The 21,734-nt window shown below is 42.6% G+C and overlaps 1 protein-coding gene across 11 annotated transcripts in view; it reads right to left on the reverse strand.

The window, feature by feature from the left end:
* The window catches only part of FRMD4B (FERM domain containing 4B), a 324,897-nt gene that overhangs the window by 166,212 nt on the left and 136,951 nt on the right, over positions 1-21,734 (reverse strand). Inside the window, exon 1 of one of the 11 annotated variants that reach the window (XM_045493495.1) lies at positions 5,035-5,638. The exons of 8 other annotated variants lie outside the window; for them this stretch is intronic. In XM_045493495.1, coding sequence (XP_045349451.1) covers positions 5,035-5,196 — 162 coding nt within the window. In that variant the 5' untranslated portion in view covers positions 5,197-5,638. Of the gene's footprint in view, positions 1-5,034; positions 5,639-21,734 lie in introns of those variants that run through there. 2 more of the 11 variants (XM_045493496.1, XM_045493506.1) reach the window with 2 other exon arrangements.

Genomic DNA, 21,734 nt, shown 5'->3' on the forward strand with positions numbered 1-21,734 from the left:
GAGTCACAGTTTGTCAGTCCCTCTTCTAGTCTGTGTAACTCAGAGTAATGTGGAGAGTAAAGGGTGGGGACAAGCAAAATATACAGGGTTTGAAGCACACAGGCCACTGAATGCTCAATGGGGAACCTGCCTTTTGGGGGCGTTGGTCTTTTCCAGCCAATGTGGTGGGATGCAGAGTTCATTTGTTATCAGGATCATCAAAGTGTTGGACAAAGAGAGATTATTTCCTTAGCGACCCTAATGGGAGCTGCCTGTATTTCCTAGAGTTTTTGTATTGGCTTAAAATGTGGGTCTACTGTGTGAAGACAAGAAAAAATACCCAAGGCCCACCCTACACACGCTGTGGGAAACCACCGTCTCTTTCAGTGAACATCCTTGCCTGTAAAGATGGGAATGTACTTTCCAGAGACTAGTATCACTTATAGAAAACAATAGTAATACCCGGTGCTACTTTATCAAGTACCTTCTACGGGTCTGCTGTTAAGTATGGTACATACCCAAGGGCTAACATTTATTGAGCATTTGCTTGTATCAGGAAGGGCATTTAGTGTTACAGATACTATCTCATGAATTTTTCATCCTGTTCATAATGCAGGTACTACAGTTCTCCCCTTATATCCAGGAGGCTCAAGGGGGGAAAGTGGTTTGGTCAAGGTCAAATTTGCTAAACTTTGAGTCTATAGCCTCTGCTGTTCTGAACTGTATGCTCCCCACTCAGTGCCAACTGCCTGCCACAGGGGAACTGACCCGGCCTCTTATGGTCACTTGAATATCTCAAATTCTGTCTAAGTTACCTCCTGCTGGAAGGCAATGACTCCATTCAGGGTTTGCAAGAAATTCTAGCTTTGAGGTGTTGGGGATGAGGGGACAGCTTAATCCCAAGAAACAAGCTGAGGCCTTTGTTAGAACATGTCATGCTTAATAAAAAGCAAAGGGTGTTGATCTTTTTTTCAACCACATTCTCCCACCATTTTCTACTTCAGTTGTTTGTTAACCCTAATTAATTGCTATAACAGAACCCATCTAGGCAAGATATCAGCAGGATAGATATACGACTGATGAATCAGCTTTTAAGGTTTAGCCCCAAACTGAAGGCGAATGTCTCAGTCTGCTACTTTAACCAAATTCAAAGCTTCACTCATAAAGTAAGTCTTTGTTAAAAGGCAGCCTCAGTGCCGCTTCAGCCTGCTTTTTATTTAGTCGCGTTACTACAGAAATGCCTTATAGCTAGCGCCTTAATTATTCATAGCTTTTGGCAAATTAAGTCTCCTGCCTCTCCAATATCTAGATGTAGAGGAAGTGTTCAATTCCAAAGAAATGATGCCTTCCCGGCTGTGCCAGCCAGGCAATAACGTTGTTGCCAGATTCCTTATGAATAGGTGGGAGATCTTATTTCACGTATAGTATATAAATAAACAAAACACCCCCAGGGAACCGTCAGGTATTTCATGTAATGGATATCTCCCGCACCACCCTTATTTCTCTCTGGCGTGATTGAGCCCGGATTTCCTTACAAACCAGACTATTCAGACTAGAAGCAAGAAAGAGGACACCTTTCTATCGTCAAGATGATAAAAAACTGAGTTCAGTAAAATATGTAACCCTGTGGTGTTTCCAGTCCATTTGCCACTAAACTGGACAGTACCACTGAACACTCCCCTTCATGCTTTAGAATTTGTAATTATGGGATAGCAATAAGGGTATTCTAATGATGAGCCCCCACCCCCTTAACTCAAATTACGGCGGCGAAATACTTAGAAATATATTTGCCATTAATCATTATTATATTAGAGAGCTCTAGATTTGAGGTTCTAATAATTCAAGTGTAGGGGGCATTGCTGATTGCAGCTCAACTGAGCATTGACCCTCCCCCACTGTTTGGCAGCTGTGTGGTCTGCCTGGGACCAACTTCACTCCCAGCTTCACAAATGGGTCTGCTCTCCCACTGGTCTAAGCCAATCAGTGTAATTAGTGTTTCTCAACAGTTTTATTCACGATCATCTTTTTAAGGAGCCTTTTAGATACTTTTTTGTTTGCTAGTCACCTCCTCCCCCTGCAAATTCTAATGCCAGTAGAATCCTGTATATCTGTTTAGGTATTCTATGTACATCTGTGCTCTATACACAAAAAAAGAGTAAGATTCTTGTGCCACCCTCCTACCTTTAAGAAACAATGTTTGCCTCTTGGGGGTCATGTCACTCCCATTGAGAATGCCTGAATTATAATCCCATTCCCTGTGCCATTCAGTGCATGGCATTGGGGGTGGGCACCGTCCCTAAGTTAACCCATCAGAGTGAAAACTGGAATTTTTTTTTTTTTTTTTGATAGCTGGTGGATATGAGAAATTTTCTTTCTTCCTGAATGGGTTCATATCTGGATCTAAGCCCTGGAACTGCTGCAGCTATCTGCTATCATGATGGAAGAAACCAGCCGAAGAAAAAGCCAACACACGAACAAGGCTGGAAGAATCATGGGCAACAAGTATAGTGCTCTGATCAAACCATACCTGAAGTTCATCCAACTGCTAGACTTCTCAGTTGTGTCAAAAGTGCCTTCTTTTTAATTTGTAGGTTAGTATGAGTTGGGTTTCTAAAATGACAGAGCAGATAACATTTGTTGAATGCTTCCTAAACTCTAGGCACTGGGCTAAATATCTTGTGTCAATTAATTCTTTTATCAAACTCTGTGATTAGCACTATTATATTTCCCATTTTATGCATGATTAAACTGAAGCATAGTAAGGTTAAGTAACTTACTCATGATCAAGTGTAGGCAGAGGTCGGATTTATTCCTATGTCTCTCTAACTTGGAGCCTAAGGTATTAACTACTTTATTATACTGCCTTTCAGTTCTATACAATTTAAATGACTAGTTTCTTGATCATTATTTAAAAGACATTAATGAAAATAGTGTTTCTTTTTCTTAAGTTTTTAAAAATTTTATTTATTTATTGAGAGAGAGAGAGACAGAGAGAAAGAGAGAGAGAGAGAGAACCCCCAGAGAATCCACACCATCAGCACAGAGCCTGACACAGGGCTCGAACTCACAAACTATGAGATCATGACCTGAGCCGAAACCAAGAGTCGGACACTTAACTGACTGAGCCACCCAGGCATCCCGAAAATGGTGTTTCTTTGCTAGCAATTAGTTTATATTGTGCAATTAAGAAATCTATGGTCCTTGCAAGTTTTGAAATATTCTAAAAATTCTTTTCCCATGTACAGGAAACTCTAAACTTAGAGATCATTTTCCACTTATCGTTATTTTAGATGTCCTTTTTTATTATCATGAGAGGGTATTGGCTCAGTCCCCATCTATTTAAAGAAGAGAAAATCTTCACTTTAGTAGGATAATCCTTCAAGTTGCTGTGCTTCTTAAAAATAATTATTGATAAAACTTATAAAGAGTCCATGGGGTCTCCAGATCCTGGAACCTCCATTTTTTATCTGGTCACTGACCGCAAAGAGATAAACTATAGCTCCCCTGAACTTGGGGAGAGACACATAAAGGCTGTCTGGTTGGTTCCAATACTTGTGTTCTCCTTTTAAAAGTTTCTCCAACCTTAAAAAGCAAAAACAAAACTCTATCGGGGTCACTTCTCCTACAGACCAACGCAACAATGATTTCCCCAAAGAGAAAAATGCTCAAAGGCAGACACTTCAGGCTCCGAAATGCCAGGTGATCCGTGGACTGTAGCCAGATGGGATCTATACCACAGCTCCATACTACTCTCAAACCCCCACATGCTGCCCTGCTTCTCAGCCTGGCTGTGGGATTCTCACAAACTGCAAAACATCAGAGACATGTTACCCAAAGTAGGAGTCATGAAAGCAAGAAGCAAATGTTCCTCACATTTTAACAAGGCTGATACGGACATCAAGGATGACGAGGGGATGCTGATTCTTTACACGCCCACAGTTTAACCCCCAGTGCCGATCTTTTAATTTTGCTTGATTGATGGAAGACTACAGCCTGTCAAAACCAGAGGCTCCGATCCCATATAGGACTCAATACAATGAGATATACATTATAGCCATAGTGGGAAGGGGGTGAGAGTAGGGGGAGCCAGGAACTGCAACAAAGCTCTTTCCACATCTCAGGAAAGGAAACATGATGATATATTTCTATAACAAACACCAGGCTTAATCTTCCTAAATGCAATGTAGTTTTTTTTTTTTTTTTAAACCTCAAAGATATTAACAACCCAAGCAGAGGACTTTATTTAAACCCACAAATGACTGTCCAAAAAAAAAAAAAAAAAAAAAAAATCCGGGGAAGCTTCAGTCCCCAGAGAAGATAAACGGTCTCCCAGTTGAATAAAGTTGCGGCATTTTTTGTCTGCAGGATGGGACCTAGCAGAGAAATAAAGAGGCTGTGTTGTGTGAGGGGACTAAATCCAAATGTAAGCATTCCGACAACGATCAGCCAGGCCACCCCTCCCTCCCCTAGCCATCCTCCTCCTGCAAAGTATTCACAATTTGCTGTCCTTCCTCCAAAAGCCAGTAGACACAGAATCAGCTTTTCCTGGCTCTGCCTTGCAATGTGGGGCTGCCTGATGGAAAACTGAAATACAATCAAAGAATGAAAACCCACCAAGGCCCCCCCCCGATGGTAAATTGGTGTGACATGGCTGATCCTGAGATGCTCACCCCCCCCCCCCCAATACAAGAAAAAGAAGGGATCGTCTGAATGTCAAAGTCGTTTCGGGCAGACCTGCTGCAAAGCCACAGCTTTCTTAGCTAAGTGCCAGGCAGTACACCATCACTCTGTAACAGACGTCTGCAAATGCTGGTAGGAACTCGCAAGTGCCCCCGAGCCCAACGGGGGACAATCCACGAGCTTTGTCAGGCAACAGTTATCCACAGCTGCTGAAAATTGACCCAGGAGCCAAGCAGCCCGCTAGGAGTTTTAAAGAAAGAGAGAGGTGGAGAGAGAGAGAGAGAGAGAGAGAATAAAATCATACAGGTGGAACCGGCTTCCCAAGAGCGCCTGGCATCCTGCAAGGGCCCTGGGGCGCCGCGCGCCCTGGCTCACCTGGTACACGTCCCGCAGCCCGCACCACGTCCGCAGCACCTGGTGGCAAGCCCGCAGCCTCTCCGTGTACCATCTCCGCAGCGTGGACACGGTCAAGTTCCACACGAAACGGCTGCCGCTGAACAGCAGGTCCTCCACTCCACACATGAACACCGAAGCCATGCCGCCTCCTCCCTGGGACCCCGGGGCTGCCCGGTTCCCCGCCGCTGCAGCGCAGCAAGCCCCCACCGCGGCGGCCCGACCGCCTAGGTTCCCGACGCCGGCTTCTGCGGGCAGCCTGGGGGTCAAGCCTTCCACCAAACTCGTCTCTCACCGTGCGTCCCGGCCAGCCTCCGGCGGCATGCCCCGGGATTGGGCGCCCGCCAGCCAACGGCTGCGGCTGGCACACAGAAGCCCAGTGTCCACCCCCGCCCGCTCCGCTGGCTGGCAGCGCCGAGCGAGCTGCGCTAAGCTCCGCCAGGCGAGCCCTCGGCGCTCCCGGGGCGCGGGAAGCCCTGGCCGGCGAGGACTCCCCCTGGCGCTCCCCGAGTGCGCTGGGCAGAGGGGGAAGTGGAGCGACTCTTTGCAGGCAGAGAGGAGAGCTGCATTTCAGCGCTCTTGCTTGCGCGTTCTGCAGACACACACACACACACACACACACACACACACACGCACACACACGCACACACACGCACGCACACGCACACACACGCACACACAGCAGCAGCCTGAGCCTCCTAAACCGCTTTGGGGAGCATCTCACTTTACACTACAGGGTCTTTGTACACACTGTACACGCTGATAAATACCTCTGGGCAGCCACAGATGCAGGAGGAAAAAAAAAAAAAAATCCTCCGAAGCATCCCTTGGGGCCTCACTTCCCTGGGGGGACAGCCCTGAACGTCTCCTTGGTTGTGCTGGAGGCAGAAGATGAAGACAACGGTCTCAGAACAACAGTGTGCGCGCGCCTGCACAACTTGCTTGGCTTCTAATTTGAGGGTCTCCACGAAAATGACACCCCGCCTGTTGTTGCCAGCCAGAGGGCAGGTTCCCTCACCTTCACACTGTGCTAATTCCAATGCAGCAGTCCGTTCTTGAGAAAAACAAAGAGTGTTCTTGGTCTTTGGCAGATAGCTTCCAGTTATTATTTGCTGGGAAATCATGCTCACAGGAGAATCCCTGATTTGGTTCTGGAGAATTCGGCCTCTGGATATGTCTAGCAGCAGTTGCCAGGGCAAAACAGCACAGGTAGTTTATGCTCGACTTCAAACTGAAGGAAATTGTTTGACCACTCATGAAGTCACCAGATAATTAATGGTTTTTGTTTTTGTTTTTGTTTTTTTACGTTCTCCCCCAGGAATTGATATTGCCTAAAGCATTTGGGAAAAAGCCCTCAAGGAGCCTCATATGCCACCAGTGTCTATTTTCCTTTAGAATATGTGTACATTTCAGTCGCATATAATAGTATCACGTTTGTTTTGTTTTAATGTTCATTTTGAGAGAGGCCAAGACAGTGTGAGTGGGGGAGGGGCGGAGAGAGGGGGATGGAGAGAGAGAATCCCAAGTAGGCTCTGCACTGTCAGTGCAGAGCCTGATGCTGGGCTTGAACTCACCAACGCGGACCATGACCTGGGCCAGATCAAGAGTCACCAACAGAGCCACCCAGGCGCCCCTATATAACATTTCTTACAGCAAAAGCACTACAGCAAATTCCAGGATGTTGTTTTTTTTCCCCCAGAATCCATCTGTAGGACAATTGTCTGTATTTTATTGGTGGTTTCACACCTGGGCTGTAATCTTTGCTATTAAGTGGCAGAAAGTTAAGGTGCCAAAGCCCTTCTCCTGAACTAGCTCAGAAGGCTTCAGGACAGATTATCGACAAGTAAATCAGCTTTATTTCAGGTTTCAAATGTGCCTTTGGAATCTTAATTCAGTTGAAACTCAATCAGTCAGAACACAAAATGAGTTCTCAAAGTGCCTATTGTTTTTGAAGTGCCCATAATCACGAAACTTTTAAATGACATTTCTTTTACCACTTTTTACTTCTTTTTATTACTAATAGAATCACCTAAGAGTTTTTGGTTAGTTCACTGGACACAAGACCTGTTCCAAGATTTGGAAACAATTCTTCACAGTAAGTTCCTCTATGGGCTCATTAGTATTAGCATTCTGATGATATTTCCCAACGTAATAGTCACGGTGTTTATACAAAATCAGAATATACTAGGTCTTATGGAATCAAAAGAAGTTGAACTTGGTTTGAAAATGAAAATGTCATCATTCTAATGGAAAACTACTGAACTTCAAAAGTGGCATATTAGTATGAGTGAATGGTTGTGGTGTATTTATTTTTTTAATGATGCAGCATGACTGTATTCTCGGAAATGTCGGGCAGCAAAGGGAATACCAGAATAAAACCTCCAACAGGTCAATTATCTCTGTCTCATGACACCATGCTCTCAGAAGAGATGCTCTAGAAACCGGGACTGTTCTCTCTTTGTGCATAGGTCTAAAGTCAAGTTCCCAGGGGCGCCTGGGTGGCTCAGTTAGGCGGTTAGCTTCGGTTCAGGTTGTGATCTCGCGGTTTGTGGGTTTGAGCCCTGCGTCGGGCTCTGTGCTGACAGCTGAGAGCCTGGAGCCTGCTTCAGATTCTGTGTCTCCCTCTCTCTCTGCCCCTCACCTGCTCACATTCTGTCTCTCTCTCAAAAATAAATAAACATTAAAAAAAAAAGTCGAGTTCCCAAAAAGCTTTTTGAAGCTCGGTCTTCCCCAGCACAGCCAACTTTCCCTGGGGACTTGGAGAGCTGGTGGACACTCAGAGCTGGATGCAAGACAAGACAAGACATCTTGTTGCCACCAATGTCAACACTGATGCTGCTTCTAAGCCAAACAGCTTTCCTCTCCTGTGGAAGGAGAGATTTGAAGCTCTAGGACAAGAAGGAAGGAAGGTCAAGTTCCTCCACACCAGGTACCAATGGGAGGGAAGTGGGGGGAACAATTGAACCCAGATGTGCAGCAGTGGAGAAAAGAGAGACCCAAGTGTGGCATCATTCTTAAAATGGACTAACCACATGGGACAAACCAGATCCCAGGCACACACCCTTGAAGCTGGTCTAAAATTTCCAGTGGAAAGGGAGCTAAATCAAGCTTGCTTCAAAATTATCTTGCCCTTTCTTTTCTTTCTTTCTTTCTTTCTTTCTTTCTTTCTTTCTTTCTTTCTTTCTTTCTTTCTTTCTTTCTGAGGACTTTCCTTCCTCTTTAACATCAGAGTTCTCTGCAATACACTGTAATTTCCTGCAGCTCTCTCTGGAGACTTAAAGAGATGCTTCGGGTGACAGCATTACTCAGACACCTGAGAGTTCAGCTACAGAGGTAAAAGAGAAATTGTCATTATCCCTGAGGCTCCTGGAGTTCTCCTTTGAGCAATCAGCAGGAAGAAGAGCACGATGCCAGAAAGACAACACAAAATGCCAACTCCTGTCTCTAGAAAGAGATAGCCAGTTGGTAACATAGCAGCTTCCAATGGTCCCCTCTGCCCATCAAAAAGACAGAGTTCACTGTCAGTGGACACTTTTAAGCTGTACTGTCTACGTACCTGAAAAGCCAGTATGGCTAAATTCTGATAGACTCTGAACGTCTGACATCGGGACTGAGGGGGATGAAAACAAGGTCTAGTTCAACGGCACTCAATCAGGGAAAATTTTGCATCCCTCTGGGACATGTGGCAATGTCTGGAGACATTTTTGGTTGTCACAACTGAGAGAGAGGAGGCTACTGGCGTCTAGTGGGTAGAGGCCAGGGATGCTGCTTAACATCCTACAATGCCCAGGATGGCCTCCACAAAAAAGAACTCTCCGGCCCAATGTGTTGGTCATGCAAGGATTGATGACCCCTTGTCTAATTAAATGCTATACCCTGGTCTTCCTCTCACATGACTTTCACTGAGGGAAACATTCTTTCCTCTTGATAGTCTCCCAAAAAGGCAGATTGGGGAAGGATACAGCAATCATTTTATAATGGTTTTCATGCACTCACAAAGAGCTATAATCAACTCAAAGCCCGTTGAGAAAGAACTGGAATGTCATCTTCTATTATTTTCACTTACCTTTTTGTGATTTATCCTAAAAATGGGGAACAGTGATTTTCATCACAAACTATATTTTAGCACTTTAATTTTTGGTTTTATCATTTCATTTCTTTTACTTTTATTTTTCAAAAATGTTTATTTTTGAGAGAGAGTGAGAGCGCAAGAGTGGGGGAGGGACAGAGAGAGGAGATAGAAAACCCAAAGCAGGCTCTGCACTGACAGCAGACAGCCCGATGTGGGGCTGGAACTCACGAACGCGATATGATGACCTGAGCTGAAGTTGGACGCTTAACCGACCAAGCCACCCAGAAGCCTCATCGTTTCACTTAAATTAGGGCCTTCTTACCTGGGGTGAAGCCCTTCTTTGGCACATTAAAAAAAATTCCCATAATGACCCCACGGTGGAATAGTGATGTCTCCCTTGGGCCATGCACTGCTACAAAGTTTCTCTTGCAGCAGGATATTTCTCCTTTCTCCTCTTTTCTCTATTAGACCGGAAGCTCTATCAGGAATCCCTGCAGGTGAGGTGGGGGTGGCGTGGCTGGACGGTTTCTCCCTGTACAGGAGAACCCCATGCATTGGAACATGTTTTGTGACCTTGGGCTCTGCCCACTACATCCCCAGGAGTGCTCCCAGTCGTTACGATACCAGCAACAAAAGCGCCTGCACACATTGTGACTGTCCCTAGGTATGGTGGTACCTACTTCCCCCATTCAGAAACCACTGGTGGAAATAGGGGAAGGGTCTTACTCTTATTTGTCTCCCCAGGGGCTGGCACATAGCAGGCAATCAGTAACTGTTTATTGAACTGACAAATGAATGACCGTTTGTCTCGACAGTGAATACAGAAAGAAGTTCATCCATTCCCCAAGTATGTACGTCTTGGTCTTTAAAAAAATTATGTACTGGGTTTGCATTATGTGTCAGGCAGGGAACTAAGTACCTAGAATGCACTGTGACAAAACAGAGATGATCTCTGTCTAAGTGGGTCTTAGAGTGGAGGGGGGAAGGCAGACAAGGGAACAATAAATACCGAGGAAGCAGGCACTGCTGCAAGGGTTATAAGGGAGACAGGTAATGTAGGATGGCGGTGTGGGGCGGGGTGAGGGAGTGCGTCTCTGAGGCTGTGAAACAGCAGCTGAGACAAAGGGTTGAATGGAAGAGAGCTAGGTGATGCGGGAAGAGACACAAATAGTCCTCCAAGGCAGAAGAGCAAAAAGAACTAAGGCCCTAGGGCAATACAGATCCCAGATTTGTGGAGCTTAGGTAAAATGGCGGAAGAGGATGCTTGAGCAGTAGGGGGCCAGGGAAGCCCACCTGGGTGACAGCTGCAGAATTCCAGGGGTGAGAAGAAAAGGCTTAGGGTAGGCTTGTGGGAATGTCTGCATAACTAAGCCAAAGGAGACCAACAGGTCTCTCATCCCACCAGGACCACAGGGCATTAACCTGCAGAGCAGGGTGAGGGTTTGGTGGGTGAAGATGTCCCCTTCAAAGCAACTGTGCAGAGTCAGGCTTCTCACTCAGGGGGTCTCTTTGACCTTCCCCTTTCTCCATCTCACCCCAAGGAGGAGGCAGGAGGGCTTGTAGGGGGAAGAGAAGTTCTGCTTCAATCCCACTTGATCCAGAGGCTACGTGGTCTTGTTCTTCCCTCTACTCCTGCTTTCTCTCCTCTTCCCCTTGGCTGAGAGAGCAAGGAGAGCTTTAGTCTTGGACTCAAGCAGGAGGAGACGGAAGGGAGTAGGCGGAAGTAGTAGAATCCTGAAAGGGAAGGAACCAGTCGTTATTGCCAATAGCCTGGTCAAGGCTGACCAGGAGGCTGGTTAAGTTCTACAGCTGCCTTCATGACTCTGGATGGCTTTTGGCCTCACAAAGAACTAAAAAACACTACAAACTAAATAATATCCAGCACTAAGGCATCTATCCAGCTTCTACTCTTTGGCAAACTCATTCCACTCCTAGAGGAAAAAAAAACAAAAAAAGGAAGAAACCAAACCAAACCTTCTCATCTTCTTCAAAAATCCCATCTGTTATTTTACTAAACCAAATTCTTCTCCCTCAAAGGAAAAAGGAGCGGTGCTATCTTTATTGTATGAGGTACAAAAAAGGGAGCAACATGCTAGACGCCACATTGTATCCATTTTTACTGGTTAATCCATTGAACAGATATTGGAAGCTCTTGCCAAGTCAAATTTTAGAAGTCATCTTGTGTCGATGTGAAAGCACTTGAAGGGGATGTTGGTTCCCAAGAAGCCCACATAGGTCAGTGGGAAAGAGCTGATCTTCATTTTGGAAGAAGAAATAGGATCAATGTTGTGACTTACCTCTCACCCCCATAATTTGTCACCTCTTATTTAGACTTAATTTACATGCACACCATCAAGGACAAACTTAAAATAGTAGTAATTGGTCTATATAGCACCCTATGTTCAAAATAAATAAAGGCAGCCCCACATAGAGCGTCAGTTGATTCTCACAGTATTATCCCAAGCTCCAAGGGAGAAAGGCATTGCTGGCCCCATTTCATGGATAAACAAACTGAGATAAAGAGAAGCTGGGTAATTTGCTGAAGGTCAGTGGGAAAAGCATTTGAAAGCATCTTAAAGGATATACTGCTAATTTTTCCAATCCTTCTTAATTTGAGAGACAGAAGGTTAATTTCTTTTGCACTTATAAGTTATTTTCTTTGGCCTCACACTACAGTTTATAGGGTATGAATGGCTCTGGGACTTGTGTATTCCTCCAGGAAGTGAATGTGACAAATTGCCCACCCTTTGGACTTACCCAATTTAAGTAAGAATAAACAGCAATAAGAAGAAAAAGAAATTCTGTGATGAAAAGTAATAGAATCATTTTTATGGGAGTTAAGAGTAGTTACTTGAAACCCAGTGGAACTTCACTTCTTTACAACAAATGACAGAAGGAAAACAAAAAGATACGTAAGGAATCTTGACTCTCCAAAGATCAATCATACTATCTATGTGCCAATAACCGTAGTAAAACAAAATAAGAGAAATCAGCCAAGATAATAGCTTGCAAAGTAGTAAAAACTTTCAAGACCAGTATACTCTGGCCATCAAACAAGTAAGTTATAAAAAAATAGATCATTTTCCTGTTATTGCTAAAAAATACAGAATGATTTGGTAGGATTATTGCTAGGAATTTCGACTATTTGGCCCTGAGCAGTAAGAACAAAATAAAAGCAAAGTTTGGCATGCCAAAAAAAGAAAAAGAAGGAAAGAAAAAAGATGTAAAGGTATTTACTTTATCTTACTATTCTAAAATTAACTGAAAGTTGACATGAGTGACATTTTGTTCTCAACTACAAAATGGATTGTCAACAGGAGAAAGAAGCTGAAGGCTGCATGCTAACAGGCTGAAGGCCTATGGATATTTTATAGAGTTGAGAAACCAGATGTATATTCTTCAGATCAAGAGTTCAGAGAGCTCTAGGCAATATTTGAAAGGAATGAAGAAAAGAACTTCATCATTTGGTCTTGAATCAATAACAGAGGAAGAAAACAGGAGTTTCACTTCTGAAGGAACTGGCACCAAAGAAATGTAAGGCAGATCTCCTCACTCTAAAAAGATTCCATTAGCATCTCAGTCTGGTGGGCTTTCAGATCATTTTGGTTTATTCTTTGCATGTTTATATATTTCCACAGATGGTGTCGGCTGTCTGTTCATCAACCATCTATCCCCCTTTTCAGAGCCTTCATTTTCCATACCCCTAGAATCAACGATGATTGATCTGAGGGAAGGCATGACACCCCATCTGTCAGTAAGATATACGGTGAAGCCTTCTAAAGAGTTCTGGAAAAGATTTCCCTCTGAAAACAAAAAAGGAAGAACACAGAGTTTTGTCAGCATATTCCTTGATTCCTGCTTGGGACACTGTTGTATGAAGACACAACGCTCTGGGCCACAGCAGCTATCTTGTGACCAAGAGGACATGTGTTGACAGCAAAGATAAAAAAAAAAAAAGTATAGGAAAAGCCTGGGTTCTTGCTAACTTTGTTGAGATGTCAAACCAAGCTGGAAGCAGCCCACATTCAGATGGCTTGCAATGAGATGTAAACAATAACGGGCCTTATATAGTTTAAGCTATTTTTAATTGGATGTTTTGTTAACTTCAACAGATCACATGTCAAAACCTACCACAAAGTTATAGTAATCAAGACAGAGTGGCATTGGCATAAGGACAGATATATAGATGAATGGAAGAGAATCAACAGTGCAGAAATCAATCCTCTCATTTATGGTCAATTGATTTTTGAGAGCCAACACCACTCAATGGGAAAGCATCGTCTTTTGCACAAACGCTATTAGGACAGCTGGATACAAACATGCAAAACAATGAATGTGAACTCTTACCTCACATCATATACAAAAATTAACTCAATATAGACCAAAGAACTAAAAGTAAGAGGGAAATCTGCAAAATTCTTAGAAGAAAACATAATTGTATACGTTTGTGACATTGAATTAGACAGTGGTTTCTTAGGTATGCTATGAAAAGCATAAGTAACAAAAGAGAAAAATAAATTGGACTTTATCAAAATTAAAAATTTTTGCGTTTCAAAGAATACCATAAATAAAATGAAAAACAAAACAAAACAGCCACTGACTGGAAGAAAATATTTGAAAATCTTTTATCTGATAAGGAACTTATATCCAGAATATATAAAGAGCGACAACTCAGTCAGAAAAAGACAAATAACACAATTTAAAAATAGGCAAAGGATGTGCATAAACATTTCTTTAAAGCAGATATATGAGGGATGCCTGAGTGGCTCAATCGGTTAAGCATCTGACTTTTGATCTCAGCTCAGGTCTTGAACTCAGGGGTTGTGAGTTCAAGCCCCACACTGGGCTCCAATCTGGGCATGAAGCCTGCTTTTAACTAAGAAAAAAAAAAAAAGATATATGAATGCCTACTAAGCACATAAAAAGATGCTCAACGTCATTAATCCTTAGGGAATGCGAATCAAAACCACAATGGTATACCACTTCATACCCACGACAATAGATACAATCAAAAAGAAGAACAATAACCAGTGACAGCAAGGATGGGAGAAATTATAACTTTGCACATGGCTGGTATGAGTGCAAAATAGTACAGTCACTGTGCAAAAGACTGGCAATCTATCCAAAGGTTAAACAGAATTACCATACGACCCAGCAATTCCATTCCTAGGTATATACTCTGAAGAAGTAAAAACATGTGTTTAAAAAGAACAACTTTGGGGGGCCTGGGTGGCTGGGTCATTTAAGCATCCAACTCTTGATTTTAGCTCAGGTCATAATCTCACAGTCATGAGATAGAGCCCCGCATGGGGCTCCATGCTGAGTGTGGGGCCTGCTTAGGATTCGCTCGCTTCTTCTCTCTGCCCCTACCCCTGCTTGTGCTATCTCTCAAAATATATAAATAAACATTTTAAAAGGGTGATTTTTGTGATTTGTGAATGAATAAAATATATAAATCAAGAATAAATAATCAAGCAATCATAAAAAAATAAGTAATGACGGAAAACGGAAGGAAATACTGACCCCTGCTACAAACTGGATGAATCTCGAAAAAACTGTGCTAAGTGAAAGGAGACAGAGAAGATCACCTATTTTATGATTCCATTAACATAAAATGTCTGGATTAGGCGAGTGTACACAGATAGAAAGTAGATTAGTGGTTGCCTAGGACTGAGGGGGTCTGGAGGGAGGGTAGGGGAAGTGGGGGGATGACAAGGTTTCTTTTTAAGACAATGAAAATGTGCTAGAGTCAGATTATAGGGATGGTCGCACAACTCTGTAAATATACTAAAAGCTGTTGAGTTGCACAATTGAAACAGGTGAACTTTATATGTGAACTATATCTCAATAAAACTCTTACCAAGAAACAAATAAATAAATAAAATAGAAGACATCTTAACCCTTTACCTGTATTTCCTAAATATTCTACAAAGAGCATGCAATAGGTATATCGTCAGGAAAAGGTATTCAAATTTCTTGACTGGAAAAAGATGTCTCTTGGACAACACAGTAAAAATAAAAGCCGGAAATCGGTACTGCACGTGAACTCCACCGTGAAACTCACTAAACGTAGACAGGAAACAACTAAAGGAAAATACATCAAATTATTGACCGTGATTTTGAGTTGGGTTCACTGGATGATTTTTATTTATTTTTTGGCAGGCTCTCTTTTCCTTATTTTCTGTATCAGCACATATTACTTTTTGGTCTCTAATTTTGAAATGCACATGAAATCATACAAAATGTTATGGAGTGAATGAAATGTAAGTCTCTCTCCCATCCTGGTTCCCCAGCTCCTCATTTTCAGGACTGCCATGTAAGATTGCTCAAGTTGTTTACTGCACGATGGCATGTGGCTGAGGCAGTGAGTGGAGGTTATAATCTAGCCTGGGCTCTGCTGGATAAGCCACAACTCTGGGCTCTGAGGAAACCATCTTTTTCATCTAAACCGCAAGAAGATGCTATGGAAGGAAGTGACAGCCCTGCCCCTGTCCCCTCCATAAAGGCTGCCACTATGCCTAGTTTTTCGTGTGCCCCGATAGACATCGTCTATGTTATCCAAACATACACGTCATGCTGTACGCATGCAATAATTATTTTAAAAGAATAAAGACTTTTCAGGAAAAGCAATACAATATAATCAGAATTCAAATACTTCTCGAGAAGTCATTCAAGGTAAAATTGAATTAAAAGTAAGAGAAAAAAAATCGTGTTTGTAACAAACAAGTCTTAAGGGAAGAATCCCAAGAGCAAGGATTGATTGCTGGACTGTCTTCTACCACTTACCAGTCTCCAATTCACATATATTGTTTAAGCAGCAAATGAAATTGATTGAAATGCAATTGCCAAGCAGGTTGATGCTTGGTACTTTATTCATCATGCTCCACACAGCTGAGGAGAGTGTGGGGTGCATGCAGTCCAGCTCCCACTGTGGGGAGCGTGAGGATTTTCATCTGCTGAGACACCTGGGAATGAGTGTCCCCATATGAAGCCTGACACTTCTGTGTCCTTCACACCAGAGTCCTTGAAAACTAGGAGAATTGCTCAAACAGAAACCTAGGGCACTCTGTTCATCTGTACTCTAACACCTGTATAGTCATTAAATTTGGGCTGATGTTTCTGCTTATTTAGAGAAAAGGATGGTTAAATCAGGAAATACTTCAAATTATGAGATCTGACAGCAAGGATTGCTCTGCTACTCTGAGTAACCTTTTAGGCTTTTTGCCTGGGTTTCTGTTCCATGTTTTGCCTCATTACAGAAGGCAATACTGGTCTTCTTTTCCTCAGGCTCTTCCTCTGCAGTTCTTTCAGTTCTAAAAACTCTTTTCCACCCCAGGATTTCACCCAATGACCTCCTGTTTATCTTTCCAGCCTTAGCTTGAATGTTGACTCCTCAAAGCTGGTGAGCACCTCATCACAGCAGCTGGATCTCACCCCCAGACCATACGCTCCATGAGTGCCTGCCTTGTCACCATTGCACTGCCATTACTTAGTGCTTTGCTCATAGTAGATACTCAATAAACCAGACAAATGAGTTGATGGCAATGCAAAAGCTATCCATGATCCCAGGAAAGCCCTCACTCATTTAAACAAATGGAGTGTCATTTATTTTTTTTAATGTTTATTAATTTATTTTTGAGAGAGACAGAGAGAGAGAGAAAGAGCACAAGCAGGAAAGGGGCAGAGAGAGAGGGAGAGAGGGAGAATCTCTAGCAGGCTCCATGCTCAGTGCGGAGCTCAATGCAGGGCTCAATCCCATGACCCTGGGATCATGACCTGAGTTGAAATCAAGAGTCAGACACTTAGCCGACTGAGCCACGCAGGAGCCCCAAATGGAGTGCATTTCAAAGAAAGCTTAGAATTAACTGAAAGCCAAGAATAATAAGGCTTGGAACCTACTTTGGAGTAGAAGTGTTTTCCCAGGAAGAAGTGGGGAGAAACATGAGCCTGGTACTGAATCAGGGCAATTCTCAGACGAAAAACAACAACACTGGGATAAAATGGTTGGGACCTAGAAAGGTGATCAGGTGGCTTCTGTGTGAGATATTGCTACTACAGGCAGAGGACACTGTGTGCTAAGAAGGTGACATGTTGAACCATCTCGATTTTAATTTGACCTGATTCAAAGAGGTCTTGACATTAGCAGTGGGATTATCCAAGATATATTTGTCCTCCTAAGTGGCTTATTCTCTAAAGCCCCTTTCAAGAGTGCTTTGAGATGTTCTCAAACTAGTTCTGTTTCTATTACTTCAAGTTATGCTAGGAGCAGGTTAAGAAGACCTGAACTCATTTGCCTTGTGGATTTGCTCTCTGTTTCTATTTCTGCAACAGAATACTTAAGTCTGTTAACTGATTAACTACAAGAGTGCTGGGAATGTCAACAGTTACTGGCATTCTTTTTGAATGTCATTTTCCATACATGCCACTACATAGTTTCAGAGATGATAAAGAATTGAAATGAGTAATTTCAGATATGCGGTTTAGAAATAAATACAATGTGGGGCACCTGGGTGGCTCAGTCGGTTGAGCATCTGACTTTGGCCCAGGTCATGATCTCACAGCTTGTGAGTTTAAGCCCCGAGTTGGGCTCTGTGCTGACAGCTGGGAGCCTGGAGTCTGCTTCTGATTCTGTGTCTCCCTCTAGAGATAGAGAGCACTCTATCTTGCTCTCTGTCAAAAATAAATAAACTTAAAAAAAAAAGATTAAAAAAGAAATAAATACAATGCAAACATATTTACATGATAAAACACAGCTACCATAAATATTGGAGTTCGAGTTGGAGAAGAACTTTCAAAGGCCCACAATCATTGAAATATGGTTGTGTGGAAAGGAGAGCATCCAGATTAATTCAATTCCCTTCCAAAACAGTGAAAATGTATGCAGACTGACCCTCTTCAACTATTCCATTCAAGTAAACTACATGGCAAAGGGGAGGGAATGTGTACCTTCAGAGGCCAGGGGCAGGACCCAAAGCAATTTTAGCAATGGGAAATTGAATTCCCTGATTTTATCTTAAAGATTCATGTAGATTTTGTAATCTTCTTCATGTAGATTTTGTAATCTTCTCCATAATAGATCTTTGATTTTCCTTCCAAAAATGCACTTAGTAAAACTGATGGTAGGGGAAGATGCAACAGGTTTATTTTGGGTTTCCCATAATCCCTTAGGGCACCTCTTAATACCCTGATGAAGACAATGCATTACCCTAGTGTAAGAAGCCAGAGTTAGACATTAGGGGATACAATCCTTGTGTTTTATACAAACTTCAGAAAATCTTTTAGTTTAGTTGAAGTTTTTCCATCAACAAATGATTAAATATGGTAATCGATGTATAGACAATTCTTCTGGAATCTCAGAGATTCCTATCATGGCACATACCACACTATAGTGAATTTCTCATTTCTTACGCCTCTTCAACTGCTGTGGTCATAGGGCAATTACCCGACATCCACTGTACCCAAAATAAATAGCTTAAGCTAATTCTGGTAATCCCCTTCTCCTTCCTACATGATTGGTTTAAGAAACAGCATGTGATATAGTCCTGGCCATTAAGACCCAGTTTAACGGGAGAAGTTTCCTGGGGGAGCTTTTAGGAAACTTTTCCTAGAACTGGCACAGCTACCTTACCACCAGTTTGACGATGAAGCCAGACACACATGCCATTTAAGCAAGACAACTACCGACAAGGGAAACTGGAGTCTTCAAGCATTGTATGGGATGCTCACTACTGTGAGATAATACTGTTTCCTTGCTAATGAAGCCAATTTAACGTGTGACTTCTCTTTTACTCTAGGAAATCTTTAACAACATATGTTACATTAGACTGGAACTTTGTGGAGGGCAGGATGTATGACTTATTATCTTTGCATCCTAGAGTCTAACACAGCATCCTAATTAATATATGCAAGACAAAAATGAACCAATTATCAAACTTACGATGTACAAAGTGAATTTCCCAGCTGACTCTAGGCCTCTGAGACATCTAAGATCCAAATGAGCAACCCAGATTACAAACACTGTGACATGAAGGGAGGTGGGGTTGCTGGCATTAGGAGATAGTACTACAACTGACCTCAACATATTATTGATAATATATATGAAAAACAGTAATCAAAAGGGAAAAGGAACCTGAGATGCTAGCATGGAGACAGCTGACTAAAGAAGGGGTAAGGAAGATCCAGAGTGATTAATTTGGTTTAAAGAAAGCACAACCTTGGAATGTCTGGATTATAGCACAATTCATTCAAATACAGAAGGCAGGAGAGGAACAGTGCTCATTTACTTGTGGGAGCATCCAGGAGGACAGGTTGGTAGCAGCTGGATGTGGAAATAATACTGATGTCCCTACATTGGTGACACCCAAAGATTAGGTAAGATCCCTAGTACTTCATTAGTACAAACTGTCTGGAGCTCAGAGGTACTTTGAGGGTTAGCATGGATTTAGGGGGCTCAAATGGACCCACAGATAGTCCTTGGAAAAGGAAGATCTACTCCTTTCTGATATTCCTCAGAAAAGAAGCTACATGTCAGGCATTGATTTAGAGAGTTGCACACACATCAACCCATTCTAATGTCCTCAAAAACTCTTAAGTATTATCACCATTCCCCTTTCAAACCTGGACAGATTCTTCCATCAACCAAGAATTCAGTGAGTGGTAAATACAACAAGGAATGCCATGTAGTGTAGCATTCTCCAAGAGAATCTTTTCTAGGAAAGTGAAGCATTCAGTGATGGGTAAAGAAGGAAGGAGGGAACCCTTCCTCATCAGGTAAGTGGAAAAGCAGGCCTCATTCTTGCCATTACTGCTTACCCCTGAGACTATGGAATATCAGGTGCTATTCAAATACAGTCACAGGATTCTTCACAGGGAGGAAAAACAGGCTGGACAGGTTTTGAAGTGTGGAAACCTTCAATAAGCGTCAAATGCAATCAGCTTGAAAATAAAAGAGGCTTAAGGACATGGTAGAATTTTACAAATTCAAGGTACTCTAGTTATGAAATATAGTATAGTTCTCTCTCTATTCCACACCTATGTGCGCTCATGCAAATGCACACACACACACACACACACACACACACACACACATACACACACAGGTCTCTCTTTGCACATTTTAATTCTACTTAAAATCAGAGATCAGTCTTTTCCTAAGGATATTTTCTCCTGGGTTCTCTTGAAGAAAAGTCAAAAAGAAAATCTGTGAAAATCTCCCTGAGATTTCTGTTCAATAATAGAACTCTGAAAAACTAAAAAGTTATAGGTTTTCTAACCTAATCATATTCATCATATCATTTTCATTAATACTAAGTATGAAAAAAATGTGACTCTACATTTAAACTTGTTTATTAAAGTTAGAAATATCAGATGTAACTTGAGTTACAATGCATTGATTTCTTGGGGCATGTGGGTGGCTCAGTCGGTTAACTGTCTGACTTTGGCTCAGAGCATGATCTCATGGTTCATAAGGTGGAGGCCTGCATCAGGCTCTGAAGCCTGAAGGCTGCTTTGGATTCTGTCTCCGTCTCTGTCTCTGTCTCTGTCTCTCTCTTTCTCTGCCCCTCCCCCACTCATGCACGCGCTCTCTATCTCTCTCAAATAAATAATAAACATTAAAACACTTTTAAAAATGTATTGATTTCTTGTTATATATAAAGCACTCATTAAGCCTTTGATCCTCACCACGATCTATGAAATAGATTTTATTAATATCTCAGTTTTACAGATAGTGAAACTGAGGCATAGAGCAGTGAAGATAGTGACAGGTTAGATTCAGAGACTGGAGACAGACATTGGGGTACCCAGAGACTAACAGTAAAGGTAGAATAGTGAGTTTAGCACTTGGTACTGAGTGGACTTGGGCACAACCACAGTGGGTCAAGAAAGATTAGAAGTCAAGTTCACATGAGCTACCTGTCTCCAGTTGCTGAATCTGACCTGTGGCTCTCTTAACTTCCCCAAATAGGGGGACAGGAAGGGTCAAATGGGCCTTGAGGATGCCAAGAACTATTTCTTTCTTCTTGCCTTTGACACCACTTCCTTTGTATGGTCCATTCATTCTCTAAGGTGTGCTATCTCAACAGGGTATAAAAAAACCACAATGAAAGCTCCAGGTGCATGTCCTTCCAACCTACTAATGAGCCAGCTCTTCCCTGCCGGCCCCAGTAGGTTAAATCATGGGATACCATGTTGATTAACTATCATAAGACCTGTGGCTGGGGTAGAGGGGGTGGTGGTGTGCATAGTGATTGGCTCCGCCAATCAGGAAGCAGGAGTCATTCCAGGGTCCAGGAGGGTGGGGTAGCCTGACTGGCAGCCCCTACAGGACAATTGGTCAGAGTGTGGGAAGATCATTTCCTTCAGTGAAGGAAGTTCCTGTTACCAGAAGAAGGAGGCAAATGGACGCTGGGCAGCAGAAACAGCTGATGTTCTCTCTTGCCTTTGAGGAAAACCAACATCCAAGCTAAGGCAGAACCACTGCTAAACCATAATGTGCTTTTTTTTGGAACACACGATAGTGTCTGGCTTACTCTGATACCATTATTTTCTAGCCCTTTCTTCATTTGTGCCAGAAATTAAATAATCCATGGTGACATGTTTTCTGGTCAGC

This window comes from Leopardus geoffroyi, chromosome A2, assembly GCF_018350155.1.
Source record: "Leopardus geoffroyi isolate Oge1 chromosome A2, O.geoffroyi_Oge1_pat1.0, whole genome shotgun sequence".
Classification (NCBI taxonomy): domain Eukaryota; kingdom Metazoa; phylum Chordata; class Mammalia; order Carnivora; family Felidae; genus Leopardus; species Leopardus geoffroyi.